The sequence below is a fragment of the Solanum stenotomum genome, unplaced genomic scaffold (assembly GCF_019186545.1).
Source record: "Solanum stenotomum isolate F172 unplaced genomic scaffold, ASM1918654v1 scaffold21218, whole genome shotgun sequence".
NCBI classification, from domain to species: domain Eukaryota; kingdom Viridiplantae; phylum Streptophyta; class Magnoliopsida; order Solanales; family Solanaceae; genus Solanum; species Solanum stenotomum.
The window spans coordinates 40579-53045 of record NW_026026429.1 but is presented as its reverse complement, the minus strand read 5'-3'; the positions used below and the strand labels follow the sequence as shown (position 1 = coordinate 53045).

General features: G+C 30.1%; 1 protein-coding gene and 1 non-coding gene across 3 annotated transcripts in view; one reads left to right on the top strand and one right to left on the bottom strand.

Moving 5' to 3' along the window:
* The window catches only part of LOC125850946 (uncharacterized), a 12533-nt gene extending 7169 nt beyond the window's left edge, over positions 1-5364 (top strand). Inside the window, exons 2-3 of one of the 2 annotated variants that reach the window (XM_049530769.1) lie at positions 3427-3498; positions 5094-5364. In XM_049530769.1, coding sequence (XP_049386726.1) covers positions 3427-3498; positions 5094-5323 — 302 coding nt within the window. In that variant the 3' untranslated portion in view covers positions 5324-5364. Of the gene's footprint in view, positions 1-3193; positions 3499-5093 lie in introns of those variants that run through there. The other variant, XM_049530768.1, reaches the window with a different exon arrangement.
* Positions 5365-5583: 219 nt separating this feature from the next.
* On the bottom strand, positions 5584-5656 carry TRNAV-UAC (transfer RNA valine (anticodon UAC)). Its single transcript has one exon. It is a non-coding gene; the product is annotated as a tRNA-Val (tRNA).
* Between the last annotated feature and the right edge of the window lie 6811 nt (positions 5657-12467).

The window sequence follows — 12467 nt, the reverse complement described above, 5'->3', positions numbered from 1 at the left end:
TGGTGGAACGACAACAGGGGAAATTTTTTATGCGCGAATGTTTGGGAACTCATTGAATACTAATTTGTATACATATTCAAGTTCATATAATCTAGCAGGAAGCAATAGTCCAAGGTTAAGAAGACAACTATCACACGCGGATCAATCACTTAGCAGAATCTGTTTTTTCCTATGTTGTTGTTTAGTAACATGTCTTCTCTTGTTTTAATCATCTTCTTCGCGTGTTCATACAATGTAATTATATTTAGTAACGCGATATATGATATGAATATACATCTTTGATCAATGTAATATATGATCACCTGGATTTATATAGTTAACATTATGAATTTTGAGACAGACTCAATCGAAATTGAAAGGATGAATCAAATCCAATCATTAAGAAGACAAAGCTTGTTTAGCTTCTTGTGTCATTTTAAAATCAAAATAAGAAAATCCCACTAAAGAGACCAATACCATTTTACAGCACATCTCAGCCATCACTCCTTTCATTTTAATTTATTTATTTGATTTTGACTTAACACAAAGTAAGTAAGAAAGTAAAACGAACTTTTAAATTATATGGTATTAGATTAAAGATACGTAAAATATAAAAAAAATATTCTTTATAATCTGAATATTCAAATTGAAATGGAAAGAGTAGTTCTCACATCTAGAGAAAGTAATGAATATTCAAAGATGCAAGCACGAGGATTGAAAAACAAGACATTCAAAATCAAGGCATCAACATCTCAAAGAGAAATAGGCATAGGCCACCTCTCTTTTTTTCTCACGCTTACTGTTCGGAGTCTGCATTGGAGCCTAAATTAAATTTGAATTGCATAATACAGGCTCATTCGAATGTGACGCTTCCAATAGGATTTTCTTCATATCCAAGACTCAAACCTGAAATTTCTAATTAAGAATTGACCAGTTACACCATTACACCACAACCCATGTTGATAGGCATAGGCCGCCTATCTCATATGCCAACTTGTCATTATCTATTTGGCTAGGTTAACAACAACAAGTGCTGGTGGGTGGTGATTGACATGATGGCTGCCGTCTGTGGAGAGTGATGGTATAGAACATTCCAAATATGGGTGTGTTTGATGTGAAAAAAATTGAAAATTGCTTATGGTGAGTAATATCTTATTTTAATAAATCATCTATTTTTAATACTTCAAAATTATTTGACAGCATGTCACCAATGATAATTGTTGTATAGGTATGGACACCTCAATTTGGTTTCAACGGTCTACTAAACACTCAACTCGTCTCCATTATATTTCATTTCATTCGATGCTGATGTAACGAATAAATATTTTTGAAGGTGTCTAGATGATTATTTTGTATATATGTTGGAGAGTAGCTAGTATAGTGGAAACAAGTCGAGTTTATAAGGTGTCTAAATATGTATACATAATGATAAAGTTAAAGTATTTACTTTTAAGCGGAGGCCATATTTGAATGTCAGTTTAAGAAATTATGCCTTTCGAACTAGTGGTATACAAGTTGATAACAATATCTAATTTCAATTTATCTTTTTTTACTTGAAAAAAAAACAATCAAATTTCACAATGAAACATAGTCAAACGCTCCAATGAATTTAAAGATATATATCTGATTCTATGATTGATAACTTATGTTTTATTTGGTCAAATATGATAGATAATATCAACAATTGTCTAAAGATTTCCACTTATTAAAGTTAGTGTAACACTAGGGAAAGCATTTTAAAAAATTCGGTGTCCACTTTCATAAGTTGATATCCACCTAATTCAACATCACTTACACTACATAGAAATGATTGTAATTAGCACTAAATCTTATATAGGTAATAGGTTTAATGATTTAATGATCTATCAATCTTCACAGAGATTATAACATTACCTTTGCATGTCCAAGCAACTTAGGTGGTATCTATTTTGCACAAGTACTTGTAGACCATATTTTCCCCCCTAATAAATAACATTGAACTTTAATCTCTTCAATATGATTAACTAGTGCATCAATATAATATATGCCTTAGTTACTATCATTTTGAACCACGCATTATAGGCATCCCAATTATTGTAATGTGAAAACTTTCTTTTCTTCAAATATAAAAATGACTTTTGTTCCCTTGATAATGTTATAAAGCATCATATTCTTCTTATCAAAGCTAGTGTTTCACATTCCCATGCTCTTTTTACCAATCACAAAAATATTGTCATGTTCCACTATCATTGCATAATGCCCCCCAAAGAATCTTCTACCATATATAATTCATTATTGAAGTTTGACAGATTCAAATGTTATTTCTACCTGTTTTAGTTTGGGCGAATATAGTTAAATATAATATTGCTATGAAAAATGACAGATATCTCATATAATTAATCAAGTTAAGGTGTAAAAGTTATCTAGAACATCATTATTATAAAAAATAAAATAAAGATCGAAACAAGATAAGCCTATGCTTCAAAAGGCAGACTTATTTGAACAAAACCAAGAANCGAGAAGTTAGAACTATACCATTCTCATAATCAAGATAAATTACATTTAATCTCGTGCTACAATCTTTCTGATGGTTTTGTCCAAAATTCCCATCTACGATTGTGAACTATAACTTTTAACTTATAAGAACCGATGATTTAATCTTCTGTGTATAAGCTTAAACTCTATACACCAAATCATCTACTATATAAGTTAAGGACACATATATGACAATTGATCTATTTAATGTAACACTTTATTGAATTGAATAAATGAATAAACAATTGTTCAATAATAATACTATATCAAAACGCATGGTTAATAGTATATCCTAACACAGATGAGTATGACAAAGACAAATGATATCGTGAGACTCGATTTACTTCCACTTACAAGCTTAGAAACGCACACATACATAAAGAAGTTGGGCATAAATTAACAATCAGAAAATCGATTTACTTCCACTTACAAGCTTAGAGACGTACACATACAAAAAAACTGGCCATAAATAATCAGAAAATCAGAGAGAATTTGTACTATTGATTAATTGATAAGTTAATTAATACATGAATGCAAATTTATACTATATATATAAATTAATAAACCATGTAAAATTAAAACAATGTACATAATAGTTTCTAATAATTAAAATGTTAAAAATATATAAGAACTTTATAGTGTAAAAAAAATAAAGTAAAACTTTTAAAATAACAAGAGGAACTATTTTTCTTTCCAATAATGACCCTAGTTGATTCTTGTTAACCTAAAATACAGCAGCAAAAACAGAGAAATATGAAAACGAAGAAATGGCAGAGATAGTTGAATTGCAGAGAAATTCAGCAAATTGGATTAAGGTAGTTGACGATATAGTGAGAATAGAGAAGAAGATTTTCCCCAAACATGAATCTTTAGCTCGATCTTTTGATGAAGAACTGAAAAAGAAGAATTCTGGGTTACTCTACACTCAATTAGGTGAAGATATTGCTGGTTATGTTATGTATTCTTGGCCTTCTTCACTCTCTGCTTGCATCACTAAATTAGCAGGTCTGAACTAAAAATACCCTTTTCATAATTTTCTGTTTTGCTTTGATTTTCCTTTTAATAATTGGTCTTATTCTTGAATTTAATCTGATTATTGTAGTTGTATTCTTGGATTGAAGTCTAAGCTGATATCTAACATTGTTTATTGGAAGAACAACATACTCTGTGTAGACAAGTCGGGTCTGGAGAGGGTAGTGTGTACGTAGTCTTATCCATCCCTACCTGTGAAAGTAGAGAGACTAATTCCCAATGTGAGTGTGACTAGGACTGCGTAGACAAGTGGGGTCTGGAGAGGGTAGTGTGTACGCAGTGAAAGTAGAGAAACTATTTCCCAATGTGAGTGTGGCTAGGACTACGTAGACAAGTGGGGTCTGGAGAGGATAGTGTGTACGCGGTCTTATCCCTGGCTGTGAAAGTAGAGAGACTAATTCCCAATGTGAGTGTGACTAGGACTGCGTAGACAAGTGGGGTCTGGAGAGGGTAGTGTACCCAGTGAAAGTAGAGAGACTATTTCCCAATGTGAGTGTGGCTAGGACTGCGTAGACAAGTGGGGTCTGGAGAGGGTAGTGTGTACGCGGTCTTATCCATCCCTACCTGTGAAAGTAGAGAGACTAATTCCCAATGTGAGTGTGACTAGGACTGCATAGACAAGTGGGGTCTGGAGAGGGTAGTGTGTACACAGTGAAAGTAGAGAGACTATTTCCCAATGTGAGTGTGGCTAGGACTGCGTAGACAAGTGGGGTCTGGAGAGGATAGTGTGTACGCGGTCTTATCCCTGGCTGTGAAAGTAGAGAGACTATTGCCGAATGTGACTAGGACCAATTTGATATAATATAGGAGGTTATAATCGTGAGGAACTCAAATGTGACTCTTTGATAATGTTTTCGTAGGAAAAAGAACAGTCAAGAGTGTGAATGTGACTACTACTTGAGCATTCAAAAGATAAAAATACTTATTTGGGAGCAGTTCATCTACAAAAAAGTTGTCTTTTTTTTTAAGAAGAATATGCATGAATAGAGAGGTAGGAAAAATTGCTTCTGCTCCTTCAATGTATTTCTCTGTAGCTGGATTGGATGAAAGTGCAGCATTTCTTGAACGATCCAAATCTCTAAACTTGAGAGGTGTTGTGTATTTTTCCCCTCCGAGCAAGCTGATATATTACTATTGAGGAAACAACAAACCTTGAAATAGCTAGCAGTTGTTTTAAAGGAATTTTGCAGGAGAGTTTAGTTAAATCTATCTCTGATCATCATCATATCGCATCATTATAGGCAAAGAAAGAAGGTGAATTGATATTATTAGTAAATATTCCCGATAAGTCTGTGAAGCATTGTCCGTCATTGCATAGAAGAGAGAACCATCTTTCATGTGATGTTTATTTTTCAAAAGAATTGCTTTCGTTCTCTCTGTGGTTATGAGTGTCTTATCGTGATGTGTATGCCTGTCTCTCTCTTGTTGTTCTCTGGCCTGAGTGAATCAACACAAGTCAAAAAACGAGGGGAAAGAGGTTCATTCACTTACAATATTCCTTCTGTTTTGTCATTTAAAATTTTTCGTTTTGTTTACTGATGCTGCATCGTTCCTGTGGAATATATCAGTGAAAGAGAACTACAGGGGACAAGGCCATGGAGAAAAATTACTGAAGGCAGCAGTGCAGAAATGCAGAACAAGAAACGTTCATCGGATATCGCTTCATGTAGATCCTACAAGGACTGCAGCTATGCAGCTATACAAGAAACTCGGTTTCCAAGTGGATACTCTTGTGGAGGGCTATTACTCTTCAGATAGAAATGCTTATAGAATGTATTTGGATTTTGACATGGAATAATAGCATAATAATGAAATAAAGAGAAAATTTCATCTTTCCATGATCCTGCAGCTGTCTCATATTCTTTTTATGTACTATGGGGAGGGTAGCGTGTATGCAATCTTACCCTACCTTGTGAAGGTAGAGTTGTTTCCGATAGAACAAGCATGTAATGTAAATATAGTAGTGAAGAAGTCATGGTGAAAACAATAAAGAGGAGAAACACGTTTTCGTCGACATGCTGGTCGACAAATCAAAAAAAGTAAAACAAATGTATGTTATGTTGCTGCCCAGGATCGAACTGGGGACCTTTAGTGTGTAAGACTAACGTGATAACCACTACACCACAGCAACTTATTGTTCATTTTAATGCACAGTTGAATTAAAACCAGTATATCTATTGTTCTCACTACACAACCTTATATAAATATTTTTTTTAGTTTTGGTTCGTTAATTTTAATTTTTTAATCAAGGGTTAGCATATATATTTTTTCTTCTCAAACGTCAATTATGAAATTACATTGAATATATTATTATTATTATTGTGTTTTAAATAATAAATTTGCCCAAGTGGACATTATATGTGTCATGATAAATCCAGACAGTAAAACTTAAATTTAATAATAATTTTATTATTATTATTTTATTTTCTAATAGTTGTATATACTAGATTGCGATAAGCTAACCTCAATTCGTATGTCCTACTAAGTAAAAAGTAACGAAGGAGTGCTAATTAAGTAAGAAAGGCTTACAATGAAAATCTCTTTGCTCAAAAGACTATAAACAACTCCTTATCAATCAATCTATACTAACTTTAACGAATGATTTCAAATTACACCTTTATAATTTAAGAGATTAATTTTAGTACTTTAACTCAAATGTTAACTATAATTGTTCTAACAACTCTCCAAATGATACACTTCTCTTCTTGTTACAAAAAGCTAGGCATTATTACAATTATATAATAATCCTATGAATTACAACTTCAACTTCAATAATAGAGGGTGTTGCTTTGCAACCCTAATTATTATTATTTTTATTTATTTTTTATTTTACAACCCTAATTGTTTCACATTAGCTATTACCCTCCTTTTTAAATATATTTTCTCTTCTAGAACCTTCATAGGATTCTTTACAGAGTTTCACTTACATTACTTTATTTGTATATAAGTGGGCATATCATCAATTGAAGATATATATAACACACCTTTTTATTAATTGAAGAAAAAAAATTAAAGAAGGACATTGTGATAAAACTACATAGCTTCTTAAGGGATATGCTATTTAAAAAAGATTACACATATTTAAAGAAAACTCTTTGGATATTTTTTTATGTATGATATCTTGTCTTTTTAATTTTTATCATGATGAATTTATATAGAGAGAGCACTGAGAATTTATAATGGTTGGAGAAAATATGAAGATCTAGCGGACACTAATTACAAAGTTATCTATTTTAAATATTATATTAAATAAGATAGATTTTCTTAATAATTTGACCATGAGATAGATGGATAAAGTTTTTAAATATCGGTGGAAAGAAAAAAATAAAGAGAAATGAACATACACATATACGTACACGTACATAAAGTAGGTAGATATGAATTTATAACAAAATATTTAGTGTAATCTCACCGTTAAAGTAACAAGATAGAGTGCATATATAAACTTTATTCATATCTCATAAAAATAGAGATGTTATTCCCAATAGAACTCTCCCTCTGTTTTAAGAAAAGAATCCATCAATAAGAGTAGTAACAACAACCAAATAATATGAATGGTGAGCAAAACGTACATCATTACCCAAGAAAGAAGAGTAATACCCCAATAATTAATATATTTTTTTTTAAAAAAGGTGATAATTGAAATCGTGAAATAAAAAAGTAAAAAAATAGTGCTAATATCACTAATAAGAAAAAAGGAAAATTGTATATAATAGCAAACTATTAATTCAAATTAAATGCTATAAACATAATTTGATTTAATTGTACCCTATAGCAAATTATAGTTATATTCGCCTCTCTCCCTAGTGGAATCTTGCTCGCCACTCTCATTTTGGTGGCAGTCTCGCTCGCCTCTCTCGCTTTTATACAAACACAAATGTATAAAATGCATTTGTGTTTGTATAAAACGAGGAAAAATTGTATATATACATATATTTTCGTTCCCCTCTCCCAGATCTCGCTCGCCACTCTCACTCGCCTCTCTCACTTTATACAAACACAAATGTATACATTGCTTTTGTATTTGTATAAAGCGAGAGTAAATTGTATATACAAATACAAATGCATATATTTTCGTCCTATACACTTATGATTATACAAATACAATCTTCCCCTGCCTAGTTTTCTTTTGTCTTTCTCTCTTTCTCGCTTTATACAAATACAGATTATACACTGCTTTCTTTTGTATATGTATAGCGAATTATACAACTACTTTCTTTGTATATGTATAGCGAATTATATAACTGCTTTCTTTGTATATGTATAGCGAAATATACATATTTATGTTTGCTATGGAGCGCAATTATGCAAACTATAGTTATAGCATACAAATATGATTTTTATGTTTGTTATATGTGAAATTTACTCTAAGAAAAAAGATTCAACTATGATCACTAAGTATATCCTGTAGACCAATGAAAGAACGCACAACTTATATCAACTAATTTAATTGTATCATATATAATCGTAAGAAAAATTCTTACAAGGAAATTTCTTTAACTTATTAGAATCATTATTGATTGCACGATTATTGGAGAGGATGATGAAATGATGTGAATCATTACTTAAATAGAAATTGAATTTGGAAGTAACTTGATAGGAAATTGAAGTTGATTTAATGTTCAAAACAACATCATCTTTTTGCATGAAATGGTTATTGAACATGCAATGTTGTGAGGTTCAAGACCTCACAAGTTACTTACGCGTGATAATGGAATCCAACATCTCATGCATTTAAAACCAACAAGTTTGTGCATCTTTCCTTCTGATGGTATTAAGAATGAGATAGTTGTTAGGGTTTTGCCCTGATTTTCTTACCATAATTTAAGATTTATTTTTCCTTAAAGAAAAAACAAAACATTACCATAAATGTTTTTACTTTTCTTGAAAGGAAAATATAATATTATTTTATATTTGGTTTATTCTCTCCTTTGAGGACTCTTTTTCTAGTAGGAAAGGTTTTAGGACTCTATAAATATAGGTTTGTTTNATATCAATATTTCGTTTTTCTGTTCATCGAATTTAGTCACCAACCTATTTAGCCTGAGTTGTAATGTTTTATCAAATATAGTCAAAGTTGTAGTACTTTACTAGATTTAGTTGCCAACCTGTTTAGCCAGAGATTTAATAGTTTACCATATATAGTCAGAGCTGTAATGTTTTATCAGATATAGTCAAAGTTGTAATACTTTACCAAATTTAGCTACCAACCTATTTAGCTAGAGATTTAATATTTTACCAGATATAGACAGAGTTGTAATATTTTACCAGATTTAGCCATCAACCTATTGATATTTCTCTTTCCTCTCTCTTCTTTACACACTCAAAACGCAAACACACATACGCTCTCTCTCTATGCTTGTACATTTCATTCGCTATTCATCTTTGAAATTCTCAAATATAATTAATTCATGTTCAAATTCTCTGTTCTTCAATTATCAAGTAGTATCAGACCCATTTATATCGATATATATATATATATATATTGTGTGTGGGTGGGGGTGGGGATTGAGAGGGGATACATAGATCAACAATAATTTTTGAGAAAATCTTTATAAATTCTCACAACCCATAGGAGTTAAAACTTTATGTCCTCATTTCCTTTCTCAGAATTGCAAGACCTATAATATTCTAGTATATTTAAGTTTGAATATTCCAAAATATTATAGGTTCTTGCAATTTTGAGAAGGGGAATGAATATAAAGAAGCAAATTAAAGAAAAAAAAATTTGGATATTTTTTATGTATGATATCTTGTCTTTTTTATTTTTATCATGATGAATTTATATAGTGAGAGCAATGGGAATTTATAGTGGTAGGAGAAAATGTGAAGATCTAGTGGACATTAATTAGAAGTAATCTATTTTAAATATTTTTTTATTAAATAAGAAATATTTTGCTAATAATTTGACCGTGAGATCTGGATAAAAAAATTTAATTTCGATGGAAAGGAAAAAATAAAGAGAAATGAATAGAATACACATATACGTACACATACATAAAGCAATTAAATATGTATTTATAATAAAATATCTTGTGTAATTTCACAATTAAAGTAACAAGATAGAGTGTATGTACATACTTTATTCCTATCTCATAAAGATAGAGAAGTTGTTCTCGATAGAATCCTCCCTCTGTTTAAGAAAAGAATCCATAAACAAGAATAGTAACAACTACCAAATAACGTGAATGGTGAGCAGAACATACACCATTACCAAGGGAAGAATAGTAATCTCCCAATAATTAATTAAAAATAACACATGTGATGATTGAAATTCTAAAATAAAAAAAGAAAAGTGCTAATATCACTAATAAGAAAAAAGATTCAACTATGTTCACTAAGTATATCCTGTAGACGAAGGAAAGAATATACAACTTTTATCAACTAATTTAATTGTATCAAATATAATCTTAAGAAAAATTCTTAATAGATATTTCTTTAACTTTTTAGAATCATTATTGCTTGCATGATTATCGGAGAGGATGATGAAATGATGTGAATCATGACTTAAATAGAAATTGAACTTGGAAGTAACTTGATACGAAATTGAAGTTGATTTAATGCTAAAAATAACATCATCTTTTTGCATGAAATGGTTATTGAACATGCAGTGTTGTGAGTTTCAAGCCTTGACAGGTTACTTATGTGTGATAATGGAATCCAACATCTCATGCATATACAACTAACAATGTTTGTGCATCTTTCCTTCACATCTCTGCATATTGATAATCTTTTTTAAAAAATATAGTATTGAGCTTTGTATAAAAATATGTGTTTATTGATAATAAACATTTAAATTTGAATAATCTAATCATTTATTTCTTGCGTTTGATAAATACTTCTAGATCCAAGTTATTATATTATGAATTTCAATTCTACAACTCTTTTTTAATCATCAAGTCAATTTAGTCACTTATAATCGGTTATTCTTCTATTTTTCATTTTATGTTATCAATTTAGTTTTTATAAAGATTTAATTTGTTATTGTAACAGGAACTTAATCTGATGGTATTAAAAATGAGATAGTCACCTCAAAGTACAATAGACTCAACATATCAATATTTCTTTTTTCTGTTTATCGGATTTAGTCACCAACCTATTAATCCAGAGTTGTAATGTTTTATAAGATATAGTCAAAGCTGTAATACTTTACCAGATTTAGCTACCAACCTTTTTAGCCAGAGATTTAATATTCTACCAGATATAGGCAGAGCTGTAATGTTTTATAAGATATAGTCAAAGTTGTAATACTTTACCAGATTTAGCCAGAGATTTAATGTTTTACCAAATATAGTCAGAGTTGTAATATTTTACCAGATATATCCATCAATCTACTGATATTTCTCTTTCCTCTCTCTTCTTTACACACTCAAAACACAAACACACATACGCTCTGTCTCTGCTTGTACATTTTATTCTCTATTTATCTTTGAAATTCATGTGGGGGATTGAGAGGGGATACATAGATCACCAACATTTTTTGAGAAAATCTTTATAAATTCTCGCAACCCACAGGAGTTAGATCTTTATGTCCTCATTTCCTTTCTCAAAATAGCAAGACCTATAATATTCCAGTATATTTAAGTTTGAATATTTGAAAATATTATAGGTCCTTGCGATTTTGAGAAGGGGAACGAAGATAAAAGAAGCAAATTAAAGAAAAAAAAAGTTGGATACGTTTTATGTATGATATCGTCTTTTTTATTTTTATCATGATGAATTCATATAGAGAGAGCAATGGGAATTTATAGTGTCAGGAGAATATGTGAAGATATAGTGGACATTAATTAGAAGTAATCTATTTAAAAAATTTTTTTTATTAAATAAGAGATATTTTGCTAATAATTTGACCGTGAGATAGATGGATAAAGTTTTTTAATTTGAAAATATGAAGATCTAGCGAACATTAATTACAAAGTTATCTATTTTAAATATTATATTAAATAAGATAGTTTTTCCTAATAATTTGACCATGAGATAGATGGATAAAGTTTTTAAATTTCGGTGGGAAGAAAAAAATAAAGAGAAATGAACAACATACACATATACGTACACGTACGTAAAGTAAGTAGATATAATTTTTTATAACAAAATATTTAGTGTAATCTGACAATTAAAGTAACAAGATAGAGTGTATATACAAACTTTATTCATATTTCTAAGTTGTTCCCGATAGAACCCTCCCTCTGCTTAAGAAAAGAATCCATAAATAAGAATAGTAATAACAATCAAATAATATGAATGGTGAGCAAAACGTACATCATTACTCAAGAAAGAAGAGTAATACCCCAATAATTAATTTTATTTTTTTAAAAAAAGGTGATAATTGAAATCATGAAATAAAAAAGTAAAAAAATAGTGCTAATATCACTAATAAGAAAAAAGATTCAACTATGATCACAAAATATATTCTGTAGATGAATGAAAGAACGCACAATTTATATCAACTAATTTAATTGTATCATATATAATCTTAAGAAAAATTCTTAAAAGAAATTTATTAGAATCATTATTGATTGCACGATTATTGGAGAGGATGATGAAATGATGTGAATCATTACTTAAATAGAAATTGAACTTGGAAGTAACTTGATAGGAAATTGAAGTTGATGTAGGGTGTGTTTGGTATGAAGGAAAACATTTTCCGGAAAATATTTTTCAATTTTCTCATGTTTGGTTGGGTTAAATGTTTTGGAAAATGTTTTCCAAATCAACTCATTTTCCTCAAATTTAAGGAAAATGACTTCCCTTCAAAACTTAAGGAAAACATTTTCCAAAACTCTCTTCCAACTTCCAATTAAAAAAAAAATTGTTCAAAAAATCAATTTATTTTGTTCCTACCCTCAAACCAGCCCCCCAACCAACCCTCCCCCCAAAAATAATAATTTAAAGCTTGTTTTTAGATTCAATTTTTTTACCCACCCTCACGCACATCCTACCCA